Source organism: Ischnura elegans, chromosome X, assembly GCF_921293095.1.
Source record: "Ischnura elegans chromosome X, ioIscEleg1.1, whole genome shotgun sequence".
NCBI lineage: Eukaryota > Metazoa > Arthropoda > Insecta > Odonata > Coenagrionidae > Ischnura > Ischnura elegans.
The window spans coordinates 73,435,072-73,454,126 of NC_060259.1; the positions used below are offsets into that span (position 1 = coordinate 73,435,072).

General features: G+C 40.9%; 1 protein-coding gene across 1 annotated transcript in view; it reads right to left on the reverse strand.

Annotated features, from left to right (window-relative positions):
• Positions 1–19,055, reverse strand: part of LOC124171186 (cadherin-like and PC-esterase domain-containing protein 1) — a 280,152-nt gene that overhangs the window by 212,986 nt on the left and 48,111 nt on the right. The window contains exon 4 of the mRNA XM_046550325.1: positions 3,144–3,394. Coding sequence (XP_046406281.1) covers positions 3,144–3,394 — 251 coding nt within the window. The remainder of the gene's footprint in view (positions 1–3,143; positions 3,395–19,055) is intronic.

The following is a 19,055-nucleotide window of genomic DNA, read 5'->3' on the forward strand; positions in this document are numbered from 1 at the left end:
AAGGCCTGTTTTCACGATACATTAACACGTGCGAGTTAATGTCCGTTTTCATGAATGATTTTTGTGGACCGGAATGGAACATGCATGAACCAAATTAGAACAGGTTCTATTTTCTGTGCATGCATTTGCCCAAGTTGGGTGGTTACGCGGTGCATTTTGGCGTTCATTCTCGCATTCATACATTTAGGCATTAACTCGTACGAGTTAATGTACCGTGTACACAGACCTTAAGAGGTTTTTGGCGTGGAATAAAGGTACTAAATGAAGCCTTTTTTCTAATGGCTGGGCTTTGGCTTCCTATACGATAAACCGATACGATATATGATATTATATCCGATAATATCGGTGTTACTATTTGCTAGAGCTTTTTGTTGCTGAACGAAGGGTACCGGCCTCCGTTGGTTGTGCCTTGGCTTCCATTGCGATGCGTCGATACAGTCTACGATATTCTATCCAATATGCATAAAAGAATCCTTTGATCTTCATGCATAAATTCCTACAAAATATAAAATATGCTTGAGATTTTGCAAATAATCTCATCGCACGGCTCTATCTCTTTGAATTTGGTCAGAAGACGTCTATGAAAAGTACTTGTTTAAACAGAATTTTCTAGGAATCCACCACATAGGTTTCATACTTAGTCATCGAAATGTTGGGACCCGTGACCCAAATCTACACCCGGTGGGAAACCCGAAAACTATTCCTGCATAATCACTTCAGCTCCAGTGAGTTGAGTTGTTTTCTCAAATATGAACTCTAAATCCCGTGAGCATGAGATCTGAATCACCACGGAAGAGCGATGACAGAAAATTTTGCCAAATTCTGGATTTCAGCCAAGGGTCTCAGAAAAACAAGCGACGTATTTGCAGTTAAACCGGCATCACCAAGTTTCAAGATGTCCACTGCCGTCACCTCACCTTTTTGAAATAAAATATCCTTCGTAAAAATACTTCCACGCGTAAAACTGTACTCCTGTAATTCTATCTTTTATAAGCAAGAGGCTATTAGTGACAAGAGTCACCTCATCCTTTATTATTGAAAGTACGACGCGTTTCGTCAGGTCATTATCAAGTAAAGCAATAAACTTGTGGAAAAGGGACATCTCTCTGTTCTTTCAATATTAATTGCTTGTAATTTTACTATATCTCGCCTGCTTTTGTTACTATCATAGCCCAAATGATTCCGACTCGTGATGATTATAAAGTAAAATGACGATGGCAGACCACATTTTGTGCTCAAACCCAGGTCCCTTGGAGCGTGTCCCTGAGTGCTACTCAAGTCTTGATCCCGACTATACTTAAAAGTTGAGTGCCAGCTCTTATTGTACCACCAAGTTTCAAGAAGTCCACTGCTGTCACCTCACATTTTTGAAATAAAATATCCGTCGTAAAAATACCTCCACGCGTAAAACTGTACTCCTGTAATTATCTTCTATATCTTTTATGAGTAAGAGACTATTAGTGACAAGAGTCACCTCATCCTTTATTATTGAAAGTACGACGCGTTTTGACCGTCAGGTCATTATCAAGTACGACAATAAACCTGTGGAGAAGGGCCATCTCCCTGTTCTTTCTATATTAATTGCATGTTATTTTACTATATCGTACGAAAATTAAAAAAAAAATAATACCTATCATAAACGTATTATTTTTTATTTTCAAGCGTAACCATAATCACTTCAGAACGATCGAGGACGGTCCAATCAGGGCACACTTAAAAGGCTCTCAAGGGTATAAATATCAGAAAGAACTTGGCTCGACATTCAACCCCTGAAGACGATGGCGGACTTAGTGATCGAAACGTTGGGACCCGTGACCCAAATCTACACCCAGTGGGAAACCCGAGAACTATTCCTGCATAATCAATTTGCTCCAGTGAGTTGAGTTGAAGTTGTTTCCTCAAATATGAACTCTAAATCACGTGAGCGTGAGATCTGAATCACCACGGAAGAGCGATGACAGAAAATTTTGTCCGATTCTGAATTTCAACCCTGGGTCTCAGAAAAACAAGCGACGTATTTGCAGTTTCCTGGATATCAGACAATTACATGCACCACATATTTTTTATCAGAGCGCGACCAGGGTTTCAATGAATTATCATCATCTTCAGGCGCAAATTATGATTTGTTTATCTTATTATTGTTACCTAGTTACTTGACGAATTTTAAAACGTACGCCAAAATAGGGGAAAAAGACTCTTATAAATGAATATCTCTACCCATCTGTTTCCCCTATTCTGGCGTCCGTTTTAAAATTCAGCAAGTAACTCGGTAACAATAATATGATAAAAAAAATCATAATTTGCGCCTGAAGATGATGATAACAGGGTAGTTTCCTTCATAAAATAAAACGAAAGGTATTATTTGCGATTCGTTACCCACCATTAGTGCATTCATAATATACAAATTATTTAGTCTTAGAAATCCCAGTTTAGTCGAATGGCAATGGTCAATTTTATCCTCATTTGAAAAAGGCCAGATTGGCACCCATACGATTCCACTCCATGTGACGCCACAGGGACCCAGTTTCTATACAAGTAGATAGGAGTTTTACATCGCCTGAGATTACCAATGCATGCATGAGGCACAGAGCTCAGGGAAACGTCTCTTAATAATCACCTATTAAATCTGCCTAAGGTCGGAAAGTTTACTTCGTTTGATAAGGTATTAATAATTCTTATTTAAGCCAAGCGCTACCTGCTAGCACGGTACTCTGCTACCTGATAGCATCCTGTGTCGTATCAGCGCTCAAAGCCTCGCCCCAAGGTCACCTCACTTGCGGCAGCGGGAACCAGACTGACGTCACACGGGGTTTTCCCAGCATTCATACTTAGCCGTCGCGTTATCGCGCGCTTGAAATTTTTCACTTTTATTTTAATCGCGAAAAATAGATATAGTCATTTAAAAATCTAAAAGCGTGAAATACGTACTCCATGAGTAAAAATCTTTCGAATTAGGCAATAAAAAAATAATAGGAAACCACCCTATTCATAGAAATCCGTGTCGTGCTCTGATAAAAAAATAAGTGGTATAAGTAGTTGTCTGATATCCAGGAAACTTATAATGGATAACCACAAAGTAAAGCAGGAATTAGTGAATTTCGACGTATTTGCAGTTAAAGCGGTCCAGACAATTCGGGACTCACTCTTTGCGGCGCACGCGGCTGAACAGCTCCATGGTGTCCACGTGCTCGGGTCGACCTCCGCGCGTCGGCTTCAGCACCCACGAGGCGTTGTAGCGCGGCCCGTCCGCTGCCGTCAGCAGCTCCTCGAACTGCCGCGGCAGCGCGAAGCATGCGGGCGGCGAGAGACCGAGTGCCCTCCTTAGCCGCGACCTCGCCGCACACAATCCAGCGCGGCTCCACAGCGCCCGCCGCACCCCAGGGATTAGGCCCACCTGTGGATCGAGGATGGATAGCGTGAGGCCTAGCTTAACACTTAAGGCCGTTTTACACGGTGCACGGAATTGCGCAATCTGACGTACGTGCGAAGGCGCAATCAAAATTGCGTCGTGAAAAGCGGTGAATTTCTAGAACGCATGGAATGCATGAACGGCAAAATAGTCCCTGTTCTAAAGTCCGTTTTACATGGGGCACGTTATTGCGCAATCTGACGTACGTGCTAAATGCCGCTATATACGGTGAATGATCATGCTGAATGATCACGTGATCATTCACCGGATCATGCGAGTAAAATAGAACCTGTTCTAATTTTCACTGAATGATCATGCGCATGAAGGTTCATTCGCAAATTGTTCCGTCGTACACGGTGAATAACCATGCGCATGATCATGCTGAGTGATCATGCGAATGAAATCATTCGCCGTGTATAGCGGCCTTAAGGCGCAATCAAAATTGCGTCGTTTAAAGCGGTGAATTTCCTAGAACACATGCGAGAATGCGTGGATGCGAGACGGCAAAATAGCCCCTGCTCTAATTTCGTTCATGCATTCGCGCAGTTCCACGCCATTTTAGAAATTAATGCAGCTCTAACCTGCGCAATTCCGTGCCCCGTGTAAAACAGCCTTTAGAGTGCCTAGGAGCGCTATGGCGCTCCACCTATCTCTCGCGAAAAGTGCCAGTAGCGCTATCGCGCTCCTCATGCAATGTCACTCTTTGATGCTGATAATTACCTAATCATACAATTGTCAATACACATTTTATTTTAACATTAACTACTTTCTTCAAATTATAAAAATTAACTCATATAACCAAAAATTCATCAAATAATATAATAAAAAGGTGAAACCACATATAATAAATATTTCCTAAAGTTTTTGAACGTTTACCTTTACTTGTTTTTGAGCCCTAATTTTTTCCCTAATCTACTGCAAAATCAGCAAAAATGCCTCGGCACTTTTGGCATAGTACCTAGAAAGTCAGTTGGCACTCAAAGGGTTAAGGATGGATCCGTGGGAGGTACATATCGGAAGTGAGCTCGTTCAATCCTCGTCGGAATCGTCATTCATTCAAAGAAATCGGCAGACCGAATGAGAAAAATTAGCCACGACGATAAAAATCCTCCCCATTCAGCCATTAGAGACTCAGATTACCGATGGCGGCGCTGAAGGCGCTTCGATGTGCATCAAGTGTGAATCCCCCATCAAAACGTCGCTAGGAGAGAAAAAGGTCCTCACCCGGTGTGAAACCCGAGAAAGCTTCACTGTAATTCCTTGATTGTTGTAAAAAAATTAGATTGAATGTCAAGGGGCTATTGGAATTAGCAGCTTTTATCATTTTCTAAAAAATGAGATATCATTCATTTAATGTCTATTTTTGTATTTATATTTATTTTTGTTTTTATGTTTTTATGATTATATTTATCTTTTTTTATATTTATATTTTTCAATGTATATTAATTTTTATATTTATTTATTTTTTTATTTTTAATTGCCAATATGGCCGACGCATTGAGGATAGTCTTGTGATGACAAAAAAAATGTATAATAGGAAGAATCATCGATCCTCGGCGAAAAATGAAGCACAAAATTTCAAATAAGATATTTTTTGGTTCTGAGGCGGCATTTTGATACCTCGAACAACGACAAATATCAATAAATATTCAGAAAGTAATAAATTTTATCAACATATCCGCTACTAGCTCACGGTGTTAACTCATAGGGCTCCTAATGACCCTAAATGCGCGACCCTATTAAAAAAACTCTTGTTAACAGTTTAGGAAGGAATAAGCGTAATACACTGGTTACCTTAAACCATTTAACCTCTAAACTGCCGCCACAGTAAATAATGAATTGATAATTTGCCTTGAAAGGGAATTCAAACCTGTGTCTCCCGCATTTGTACAAGATTTTTGACCACTTGGTCAATCGAGCTATCCTCTTCCATTTAATTTTTTTAAATCCATACAGGAAGAAGATGCCATGGCAATATATGTGGGACAAAACCTGGTGTAATTTGTAAAATCTGAGTTGGAATCCCCGTCTAGAAAAATTACTCTTCTATTTTGGATTCATGAATGATACTCTGTAATTCAATCTGAAATTTGTTTGGATAGGTGAGGGCAGAGCTCATTCCGGACTAAGCCACAAACGGGCAAATTCCACACATTCAGGATATGAGGTTAGTTCCTTTTTCCAATATATGGGACTTCCTAGCATTGCGAGAATTTTTGTAGCGGGTGTTAGAAGGGAACTGGATATAAGCTCGGGACAATACTATCAGTTACGAAGCGCTCTGTCCACTAGGATAACACACTTCTCTTACGAAGTTGAACTTTTATGACGCAAGGAACCACGGTTGAGTCATAGTACATTCAAGCTTCTGAAATAAAAGCATTTTTATGACATTCAATACCATTTCATTTATATAAGAAGTATTATTTATACATATTAGCCTTTTTCTCAATAGGTCCGTTTTACTGACGGTACCACTTCACAATCCAGGACAGTGTGTTACCCCCTACGTGAAATATGCACAAGAATTTTGTTCATTTCTACTAACCAGGTCCTAAACTGAAAACTAACCTAATATCACCCAGTTCATTATTTAAATCCTCACACATTCAGTGAATCAACCTGATGGTCTTTTTGGATAGGTGAGGGTAGAGCTCACCCCAACCGTAGCCACGTGCGTGCGATAATCTCACATCCTGAAAAGGGAAGCCAGTTCCTTTCCCTGAGCCACCTTCCACCTCGAAGATCTCATTTTGGGGGTGTCCGAATGTATCAGCCGGGATTTGAACCCAAGATCCATCGATCGACAGTCGACTCCCCCTTGAAACCCTGCGTACACCAAATACTTTTTGTCATTTCAGGAGATGCGCCCTTTGACGTACAAGAGTATGAGGGTTCAAGGGGAGCCCTTCGAGGATACAACACACCGGGGCCGGGAACCAAGCCCGTGGCATATACGCCCGATCACCCGGGGAGGAGCTGGAGAGGAAGGTAAAAGGAAAGAGGCGCCGCCGCGATAGGAGCCCGCCGACGCCTCTGGGATAGGATAGGGGCGGAAAGAAACGGGACGGGGAAAAACACCTCGACGCTATAGAAGCGAAGAGGGCCCTACTATAAGCGAAACCCGGCAAGCCATTAATGTTCTGACGTTCTTGGAGGATCATCTATGAGGAAGAATAATCCAACTCTATGACGTACAGTGGATACGAAACCCTACGGCGGACTCGCAAGGTTACTCTCCTGAGCCGAAGTCTGAAGCCGAAGTTTATCACCTCTGCACCGCAGAAAGGGAAGGACAAGACAGGGAAAAGGAAGGAGGCGCCGCTGCGATAGGAGCCCGACGACGCCTCCTGGAACAGGATAGGGTTGGAAGGGAAGAGGAATCCCGCACCGTCACAGAGGCGGATGGGTCCTAGTATTAGCGAAACCATGATTTACTGTTTTTACAAAAAAGATTTTCCTAAGAGGAAGGAAAATCCTACGATTTTTCTTAGACGTACAATCGGACCTCGGGGGTTCATTCGTGCATCACGCGAGGAGCATGCAGCAAGCGTGCATCAAGCAATACCATTGCCGCTCGTTCCTCGCAAACGCACCGAGGTGATTCGCACACGTTCCACTCACACACATTTCCTAATACACTTGGCAGCGAATCAAGACCCACCGCCGCGTGCAGTCCTGGCACTTAAGGAGCGTTTATCACTGCTACCGCGTGAGTGCTCACAGTCAGAGGAGGAGCTTGCACGCATGCTTAGATTCGGGTGTTGGATTTCAAGGTGTAATCTCCCTAGATCTAAAGTGATAAATACAAATGTGCATTTCAACCGTGCTTTCATTTCAAATCAAGAAAGTAGATGTGTATGCTTCTCATTCAAAATGACGCAAGTTAACTTAGATGTTAAAAGGCTTTTAGAGGCACATCGAAAGAAACAAATGAAATGAGAACCTCGAAGGATGAAAATAGGCGATATTTGATAATTTTTCCTTACCGAGAAAGTAATTTTTGTCAATCGGAGGTATTTTAATGGTAATGTATAGAATATGCGTAATAAAATAAGAAAAAAAAGATAGTTGTGTTTCAGAATTGATTTATTGAATACAAATTTGAAGGTGTTAGGCGAATTTATAATTTGATGACGTCGGAAAAGCCGTCAATTTTACATGGAGGGATGAGTGGCCGAGGGATACAAATGATTTTTTTCTAAACAGAGTTAGGTAGAGATTTTTGATAGAAGAAATATACAAAAACTTGGTTGCCAAGGGATACAAGTAGGTCTCTGTTCTGTGCTGGCATCGAGTGGAAAATCAAATGTACTACTAAAGATCTAGTCGATCTCGTTTGTTTTCTTTACCGAATTTCTGCACCTAGCTCTGTTTAGAAAAAAAATCACTTGTACGCCATGGCTTCTCACCCCATCATATATAGCAAGGCCCACTTATTATTTTGAGGTAATAAAATCAATAGCAACTGTCTTTGTTAACGTAAATATCCTCGTTTTATCTGTCGCCCACTTCTTAAGACACCGTCAAGAAATTAATGAATAATCAGCCTTTACGAAGGGGGTGCGAAAAGTTTTTGACTATGTAGTTCACAGTTATATTCAGTGTAATCTGGACCCAATGCAGGATACACCGAAATAGCACAGAACGCTGGAGATCAGCCTGAATATCTAAACAGAATCCTCTGTTTTTTGGAAACTTTTTTTGGTAGGGCATATGAATCATGTGTAATAATTTCCGTATGAGCAAGGCACTCGATATATTCCCTCGTAAAGGTCCATTAGGATTTTGTCCTTTGCTTTACTTTGTAGTTTGTCTGATATTTTTTTCACGCAATTGAAACTTGTTATGACGTTGTGTTTTCTGAGCACCCTGTCAACCTTTTCTGATGTACCCGCCACGAAGGGAATTGTGGCGTATGCTTCTGGCTCCGGCCGGTTCTCTTCCTCAGAGGTCCTTTTCAGGGCTGCGTCTTTGTTCTCCCGCTCCAAAAATCTTCTATTCACCATGCTTCTGCTATAGCGGTTCCTTCCTAGCGCTTTGATGAGATGCTTCTTCTCTGCAGATAGTGACTCGGTGTCTGAGATGGCATAGGCGCGATGTATTACAAGACCTGCAGATCGATGAAAATCCGATTGCAGTAACATCGAAGGGCTACTAAAAATAAACAGCACTAACTCTTAGCTATATCTGAGCATGCTTGAAGTGAACCTGGACACAACATACTCTTTGAAGACGCCAAAATAATAGCAAAAGAAAATAAATACTTCCCTCGCCTTATCAGAGAAGCTATTGAGATAGCAAAAACGCCGGCGAATTTTTACAGGGATCAAGGCTACTACCTGCATAACGCATGGAAAATTATTCTCCAACCACCAACCAATGGGAGACCAGCAATGAGAGATGGACAACCACCGACCAATGAGAGAGCAGGAGCGGGATGAAGAGATCTATATAAGGCGAAAATTTTCCGAGTTACTTCACCTTCGACCTGAAGACGCTGACTGCAAAGTCAGCGAAACTATTGTCGCCAAAATCCAACGGACGCGGTGAAAACCCGAAGAGAATATAGAGATCATCTGATCAACGCCGCGAAAATCTTCGAACCTACATATGAATCATATGTTGGGCGCTATTTTCCCTCAAACAATTTAGCATCCAACTACAACAAACTCATGTACTACATTTAAGGTTGTATGATTAGAGCAAAAGAATTTTTGTTTCATATCTATCTTTAAATAAAAACTGTGTGCAAGGGAATCTCGATGGTTTTTTTTATAGATCACATGGTATCTTATACTTACGATATCTGCATTAAACAATACGTCGACTTACATCCCGATTTATGAATTGATTTCAAATTCCAGGTTCTTGTTGCGATCTCACTAAACACGCGATTATCAAAGGAAAAGTAAGTTTCATATGTATTTACTTACATAGCAAACTTTGCAATAATACCGTGATATGCGCGTTTTAAATTGGATTTTCACTACTTATTAAAATTATAGTATGGAGGGAAAGCCATTTCAGATAATCGCAAAATCGGCATCGCAATGGCTCTGAATTCTTTTGGTCGGGTGACAGCGAGACAACGTGATTCCTATCTATGAGAATAATTTAAGATTATTTCATTTCACAAGACTGATTCTTAAGTGAATCTAAAAATCAAATTTGGGAAACTCATGATTAGAATTTTCTAACTGCCCCTTAGTGTTGCAGACAGAGAGCTAGCCACATTCCCATCCATGACATTTGTCATAAAAGGCGCATACGGATGCCAGATTTTCTCTCCTTAGCAACCCTCTAGTGTAAAAGGTTGTACACGTTGCGAAACCAGTTTCTTACTCTGAAGAAGGATAAAAGATTAACTCATTTCCCTAGGAGGACTGTCCTGTTATATAGGCAACACGCACAACATAACTACAATGAGGATTGCATAAACATGGATATTTCTAACACGGCTGTAGCTCATGAACGGTGGCCCATAAGAGCACTTCACAACGTATCTGCATGCGCTGTATTTACAAGTCTGATAGAAATAATGAAGTGCATGAGACGTATTGTCCAACCGATAGGCGAAGGATATAGTTAATTCAACGAAAAATATGGGATCAGAGTAAAAATTGCTCGGCAGTCAAATGTCTTGCAACACATCTAAACTGAAGAAATTAATTTTTGTATATATCAAAGCTGGCATCCTACTACTCGCCCCCATATGCCAATGGACATGGTTTTAAAAGTAGAATATTTTTGTCATTTCTAACGGTTATATGGGAAAGCCAACCATGAATCTAAAGAGAAGGCTTCACCCGTACATTTCCACGTAAAAAATTAGCACGCTGCGGTGACTTGGCAGAGAAATTGAAAGTCATCGTCGTTAAAATCCATTCATGAAATAATCAGATAAAACAAATCATAAAAACTAAGGTATTTGTAAGAATAAGGAGAGAAGAGACCACTTTTAAACTTGGAATAATGTAAAGGTGGAAAGAGTTCCGTTTGGCTAAATAACAAGAGACGGACGAGTCGAGATATAAATAGTCATTTGAATTCCAGGGGCGAGAGGGGGCACACAACAGAAAGACGCATCTAATTACACCTGAGCATTAAATCGTAAAAGTAAAGAAACATTATCAATTAAAAATTACACGTAAAGTAAAATAAAGCTAAGATACTAGCACGAAACAAAAGAAAGAAGGGATCGGGTGGGTGTGGTGGCTCCCCAGCCCGTGGTCTAGGGTTCAAATCCCGGCGGTGGCACAGAATTTTCAGAGACTACCCAGTCCTTGCTTGAATGCTGTGCGGAGGACGTTTCAAGCGGCACATTCTGTCCGTCGGATGGGACGTTAACCCGTGGTTCCCTAGGTGCCTTTCGTTAAGAGCAGGCTAATGCCCACGCCGAGTTTCTCTTCACACTTCTTTTCGTACCTTTCCTCATGCCGCAAATGACGTCAGCTGTCGATCTCCTTCTTTAAATACCATAACTTACAAACATTAAGCAATTAAAACTAAAGCTAAGCCGAATAACCCACGACGGACGAATCAAGAAAGAAATAGTCAGTAGAATAGCACAAGCAAAGAGGACATTCTACAAGAAGAAGAATATTCTTTCAGATGAGAGTACAAGCATAGAATAATGAAATAATTCACCTAATGCTACATATGGAGCATGTTTCTCTATGGAAGTGAGGCTTGGACGTTGACTGCAGCAGAGAAGTCAAGAGTGGAAGCATTTGGCATATGGTGCTACGGAAGAATAATGAAGATATAATGGATAAGCCGGGTAAGTAATGAGGAAGTGCTGAGAAGGGTGGGAGTAAACAGAAGCCTCCTAAAAACATTAATGAGAGGACGGGACAACTTAGTTGGCCACTTTATGAGGCATAATGGCCTCACGAAAACAATCGTCGAAGGACAGGTGGAGGGTAAGAGTAGAAGAATAAGGGGGACCCCGAGTGAGGTAAACTAGACAAGTTATAGAGGATGTAAAGATGGACTTATGACGATGAACTTACACATAGAGCCCATTATTGTGGCATAACGGCATAGACATGAGTGCAGCGGGCAGTGGCGTAGCCAGGAATTTCGTTTGAGGGGGGTCTTCAAAACCGGGGGGGGAAATCTTTGATAAACAGGGTACTAGGTAGAGGGTTTTAAACTAATTTTAACACTTTTCATAATCGAAATAACTTCATTTGTTGAAGAAATATTTTGTAAATTCATGATTTTTCAATTTTTTCTTTTATGGTTGAAAATAATTGTGATTTTATACTTCGGGGGGTCCGAACCCCCCGGATCCCTACCCCTAGCAATGCTATTGGCAGCAGGCAAGGGTTGAATTATTTGACATGTGGTGCTACAGAAGCATGGTGAAGATCAAATGGATCGTTTGAACGAATAATTATGAAGTCGTTTAATGACTAGGAGAGAAAGAGGTCTCCTGAAAACCTTAGAAAGAGAGTGTCGAATCTAACCAAACTTAATCGTACGAGTTGAAAGTATGTAGAAAAACGCCTTCGAAGGAGAAATAGAAACCAAAACCTACAAAATATTTTTGAGTAAGGTATCTGATGCTATATGGATAAGCATATGATGTATAGTAATTGATATAGTATGAAAAGAGATAAAATAAGTAATTATGAAGAGATTTCCCGAGGAGATGAATCAAGTGAAAGGTAAAATAGAGGTAAATGTAAGCCTTAAAGGCCTATGGATGGTGAAGGAAACTTAAGATTAAATGCGCGGCCATTCATCACCCTGGAGATTACTTGGCCCGTGCTTTACCTGGCTTCGCACGATTTGCTTAAGTGCCAATGGCCCTGGTCCACGGCTTCCTCGCCACATTAATGGTGTCATATTAGTCCATTCTACTTAATAAAATGCAATACTTCCACTACGCCCACGGTAATCCGTCTTTATTCGTAACGATTAACCTTTTTTTTACTTAGACCTGTACCACCGAAAAAAGCACCATTGGCCTTTTACATCGGGGTTTTTTTACTTCACAATTAAACGCTTACGAACATCCATTCCCTGGATAGGGGCAACCCACCTAGGCGGGACTCGAACCCGCGACCTTATGTGGCAGGTGGGGCAGGCTGAAGTGCCAATGGCCCTGGTCCACGGCTATCTCGCCGGATTAATAGTTTCATATTAGTCCATTTTACTTAAGAAAATGCATTACGTACTCTAGGCCCGCCGTATTTCGTCTTTTTTGGTAACGATTAACTCATTTCATCTTTTTACTTGCACTTGTACCACCGAAAAAAGTACCAATGGCCTTTTACATTGGGGTTTTTTACTTAACAATCTAACGTTTAGGAACATCTATGTCCTGGATAGTGGCAATTTAGCCAGACGGGACTCGAGCCCGCGACCTTATGTGTGGCAGGCGAAATTTTACCCCTCCGCCACCGAGGTCGGCTATTTATAATTCATGCTTTCATTTTGAAATTTTCAGGTGATGTGACAAAGGAGGAGTTATACATACGAATCGCAAAATCAAGGCCACTTTGGAGTACTATACGCTAAGCAAGTCCATGAATATGTAATATTTCTAATCCTCCCGCATGAATGGCGGTGAATACACAACAATTGCCATGAAAAAAAATTCCCCTAGACCAGGAATCAAACCACGGACCTTTGACTTTCCGGGCCACTGCGCAAAACACTACGCCATCCAGGTTCTTTATTTCCCATGGCAATAGGGTAGTTTCCTTTATCAAATAAAACGAAAGGCATTGATTGCGATTCGTTACTCACCATTAGTGTATTCATAATATACAAATTATTTGGTTTTAGAAACCCGTGTTCAGACGAATGGCAATGGTCAATTTTAACCTCATTTGAAAAAGGCCAGATTGGCGCCCATGCGATGGCACTCCACGTGACGTCACAGGGACCTAGTTTCCACACGAGTAGATAGGAGTTTTACATCGTCTAAGATTACCAATGCATGCATGAAGCACAGAGCTCAGCCTTCTTAATAATATTCGTCGTATAATAATAATGACGTCTCTTTATAATCACCTATTAAAATTGCTAATGGTCGGAAAGTTTCCTTCGTTTAATAAAATATTAATAATCCTTATTTAAGCCAAGCGCTACCTGCTAGCAGCCTGCATCGCAGCGGCGCACATATCCATGCCCCAAGGTCACCTCTCACGGCGACGGCGGCAGCGGCAACCAGAATGACGTCACACGGGGTTTTCCCAGCATTCATACTTAGCCGTCACGTTTTCGCGCGCTTGAAAATTTTCACTTTTCATTTAATTGCGAAAAATAGATATCGTCATTAAAAAATCTAAAAGCGTGAAATACGTACTCCAGGAGTAAAAATCTTTCGACTTAGGCAATAAAAAAATAAAAGGAAACCACCCTATTGCCATGAAAAAAAATTCCCCTGGACCGAGAATCAAACCATGGACCTTTGACTTTCCGGGCAACTGCGCAGACTACTACGCTATCCAGGTTCTTTAATACCCATGGCAATTATACCGAGGCTCATGGTTCCAGTAGGTACCATGGTCATATAGACAAAGGTCCGTGGTTCGATTCCCGGTCCAGGGGAATTTTTTCTCATGGCAATTCTTGTATATTTCACCACCGTTCACGCGGCAGGATTAGAAATATTACGCATACCTCTCTACGCGTCTTAAGCGCAGGTTTGAGGCTCTCAACCGGTTGTTGCTTCTTGGAAGACTTTTCTCCGTCGCGTTGTCATACCTAGGGCCTACACATACATAGGGCCTAACGTCTAGTACCATGAGCCTCGGTATAATTGCCATGGGAATTTAAGAACCTGGATAGCGTAGTGGTTTGCGCAGTGGCCCGGAGCTAAAGGTCCATGGTTCGATTCCCGGTCCAGGGGAATTTTTTCTCATGGCAACTCTTGTATAGTACACGAATAGTTTTCGGCGTTTAGATAGATAGTAATTCGCGGGAAACGAAATGGAGGTATAAAACGTCAGAAAAGCCATGAGCCAAAAATATGAGACAAGTACCTGGATACTGTCAGGCTAGGTACGTAGGAAAAACACAGTAGGATAATAAAGGCATTGGAATGAGATAGGATGAAATGAAGGGGCCGAACTTTAACATTATGTGAGAATGAAGAGACAAGTATTTACCCAAAAAATTTAGCTCAATAATTATTAAATGTAATTTGGAGCAGAATTTTTCGGTCAGCTATGGGGTTGATCCGTGAATACATAATTATTGTTATTAATTATACGTTATTTGTATAATATTTATGCGAGAGTAAATCCCGAGTAGATCAACCTGCCCACCATCCCACCCACAGCTTTAATATTCATCAAAGTAATTCTCACACTACACATACGAATCGGTCTAGATTAAAAAGAACATGAATTACACCGGCCAACAAAAAAAATTTGTTTGAAAACTTTTTTATTTTGATAGCTGATCTTTATAGATTTTTATGTGCCAAATCCAAACCTGGCCATAGTTTTTTTGTGTCACCCATAGTTTCTAAGCAATATGTATTTTAATATTTAAAAACTAATTCCTAATTTTAGTCTAATAACCCTGTATGGTATGTAGGGAAATCAATGAACCACTATGTTACATCATAAAATTGTGTGTATTTACTGTTAAATTACTTACAATAGTAATTTAGCGTGATAATACAGGGTTCACTTGTCAACTGGAATAGATCTACATTTTTTTCCTTGAAGGTTCTTGTGTAGCTTTTGCTGCGATGAATCGCTTGCTGAACTTCTCGGTGAAGGAGCAACAGTAATCCCCCATTATCTTCGTTCATTAGACCTACTTTTTAATTTTATTTTAACTATAAAAAGCTGTTAAATTCTAAATATATTGCTTGATTTCATAAATTTAACTGTAAATTGTGAATAAATGGTGGATGATACAACTTTTTAATCATCATTTGAATTCAGTAACTTAAAAAACATAAGAATAAAGTTTTTTCAGTAAAAAAAAGTTAGCCTGTGATATCAGAAAATTTTAAACTGGAATTGAATTCCTTTCTCGACATGTATTCTTGGTGGTGCGGTATAATAATTTATACAGACTCAAACAACAAGGATATGATTTAAAGCCGGTAAGATTTATTGGTGAAAACGCTTTGATCTGAGGAAACACACGGACAGAAAACTCGCAAGGGGACTTTAGAGCTGAATAATGTCGCAATTCCTTACGTTTGCTTACAACACTGCCGAAGGTTTTATTTACGAGCCTTCTTTCGAGGCCATTTATCGCCCTGGTTGTTATTTGGCCCCTGCCTTTGCTGTCTTCGCACGGTTTGCTGAGGTGCCAATGGCCCAGTTCCACGGCTTCCCCGTCACATTAATGGCGTCATATTAGTCTATTCTACTTAAGAAAATGCACCAATTCCACTAGACTCGCCATATTTCATCTTTTTTCGCGACTAAAAACTTGTGTAAAAATTATGTTAACGTCTTGAAATTTTCAGCATACTGTACAGAGAATCATGTTGACTTGTACGTATCACAAATTTACTACAGAGAAAATTTTTTAATTTGAGATTCAGGCAATTTTTTTATTTTAAGTTAATTTCTACTCTTTATAACCTGAAGATTTAAAGGTGATAGTGTAAGTTTTAAACAAGGAGTTAGCAGAATAAGACACTGGTCGAGCAGGGAAAGATGTTTTCTCCATGTGTTTGTCATTTCCACGAGTTTCAGATTACATTGAAGTCTTATGGGTAGACACTATTTACTGGGTTTCACTCGAATTTAATAATGTTTCCCACAAAACTGCGGCTCTTATTATTGAATACTTCCACCAGCTACCAACTGCTTGCATACATTTGGAAACTCAAATTTAACACTTATTCAAGAATAAAAGAATAAATAGTTAAGGGGATCGGGTTTGTGTGGTAGCTAGAGTGCTGGCTTACCATCCCGTGGGCTCGGGTTCAAACCTCAGCGTTGGCTAAAATATTTCTAATACTGCCCAGTCCCTGCTTGAATGTTTTGCGGAGGACATTTCAAGCGCAACACTCCGTCCGTCGGATGGGACGTTATCCCGTGGTCCCCGTGACGCCTTTCGTTAAGAGAAAGCTCATACCGACGCCGGGTTTCCCTCCACCCTTCCTTCCATACCCTCCCGTTATGACGCAAATAACCTCATCTGCCAGTCGCCTCCGTCAAATACCATGGCACAACATATAGAGTTAACCCTTGCTGGTAAAGCCAAACAGATTAACACAGCAAAGTTCGAAAAAATACCTCGACTTACACGACCTTGAGTTCCATCCTGAAAATTGCAAATACAGAATTAACTGGAGTGGTGAGGTAGTGTACTGGCCTTCCACATCCAAATCTCGGTAAAGAATTAAGGGGCATTCCTAAATTCAATCCCTGCGTGTAATGTGGATTACACTAGTTGTGCAGTACACCGTCCGTCGGATGGGACGTTAAGCCGTGGTCCCCTTGGCGCCTTTCGTTAAGAGCAGGCCAATTCCGACGCCGGGTTTCTCATCACCATACCTTGCTCACTCTTTCCTCATAGCGCCGCCGGGTTTCTATCCACCCTTCATCCTCTGTTCCTAATCCCAAGTTGATCCATTCCTGATTTAAATATTTGAAAAAACTGTTTTAAAAATATATTTCATTGTAGTAACGAGTATAAGAAAACGAACTTTAAAAATTTAAACAATAAAATTCTTGAAAAAATAATATAAAAAAGTTCCGTGAGCTCGCTACCTTCACATCTGCAGACGGACGCCGTAACCACTGGGCTGCTGCCTACTAGTATTTTCAAGTTACTAGTATTTTCAAGAAAAGGTTTCTCGCAATCCTAATTTTGAATGATGTTCGAATATAGTTCTAGTAGCGACCACAGTGGGAGCCGTCGTCCTTCAATAACCACCCCCCTCCTCCATGAGGCAGTTGCTTTCACGCTTTGGCAAAGGCATTTTTCATGGCTAACCGTGAAATATACAACCCAGAAAACAGAATAGACCGGCGCGGCGTTGAGTGACATAGGCAATACATATTTCAAATCACTGCAGGAACTGCCGTGCTTTGAAATATGTAAATGTTCCTGCAGTGCTTTGAAATTCGTCGTCGCAGACCAGCGGCAAAGTAAGGGTTTTTCACACCGACAGTGGCTTAGTAAGCACGACCCTCGCCACATGTCCACAGTGTGGACTTGTGACGTCAACACCTTGTTCGGTTAAACCCATTCCGAAGTTCGCTCTGAGAAAATGGATTGGTGGTGCAACTGGTTAGCACGCCTGACCGGCAATTAGGAGATCCGGGTTCGAATCCCGGCAAAGACAAATATTTTTCATGGCGAACTTCATCCTTTGGTGTATTTAATACATATTTTTGCATCGATAACCCAAGCCATTCCTCTTGCAGTTTTATCCGTTATCTGCAGTTTCTGCGATGATGTTTGTAGCTTATTGGTGAGCGCTCTGGTGCACAAGACGTTATTCCTGCGCCGCGAATCACTCCCACGTGAAATCGGTGCCAAATATGCATTGCTTATATCTCTCAACACCTGCGGTGACGAGCCGGTGAACAAAACAGAAATATAATATATATTTATTACTCCTTAAATAATTTATACAATTTAAAATATCATGGATACAAAACCAATTATGGAGCTTTAGATGACCCCAGCAGCTCGATTCTGTAAATGTCATACCTGTGCTTCGCGTGGTTCGAACCACAGTGGAGTTCTCACGCCTCTCACCGTGAAAGACGTTCAAGCGATCCTGTAAGCCTGTGTCGTGAGATGTTTGACGGATTGCGAACGATCACTTCAGTTTCTTATGTTGGTAGCTGTGCGGACGCGAGGAACGAATCAGAATCTCCGATACAAACTTACTTCAGCGGCCAACTGCAACTTCAGTTACCATAGAGAAACATATATAATGCCGTGGAATATTCACTCCCAAAGTAAATAATACTTCTTTACTCAATTTTGAGTGAGGTCTTTTCTTTTAAAAGTACCTATTAATGATAAGTTACGGTTGCTTAATTAGTTTCTAGCTGTAGCTACTGTATATTACCTCTTTTATATGTTGCCAAGTGCTGCGTATCAAAGCCAGTTATCACGTAGCAGGCTCGTAATTGCACAATTAGCACTAATTTTCTCAGCAATAGCAATAATAATATGGAGCAAATGCTTACGCGGAATGAGAACAAGTGTTATTTTATTATTTGATAATGGTTCATTCTCGTATGCGTTTGAGCTGTTCTCATCATTTCAGTAGATAATTTTAAATGCGCCGTCGTGCATATTTATTTGTCTGATTGTGCAAGCACATGCCACTATTCACGATTTATACCGGTGAAAATGTTTCTGGCACAAATACGAGTTGATTATTAAAAGTTTCTGCTAGAAGACGAGATGTTTACATGTCTTAGTATTTCTATTATGTCAACAGAAAAAAGTCATGTTGGTCGTGTTACTGAACGTCGGCAGCAATAATGCATGGAAGAGATGGAATGGATGATTAATGTTTACCTTAACGTACTAAATCATGCTCCGGCAAGCCACCTAAACGTCTACGAGTTAATAGTGGTTTGAGCTCAGTGACAATATCCATCGCCAATCCTCGAGATACGCGGGACAAACCTCTTAAATCCTCTTCCCGCATCTCGAAGGGATTGTTGATATCGCGTATCTG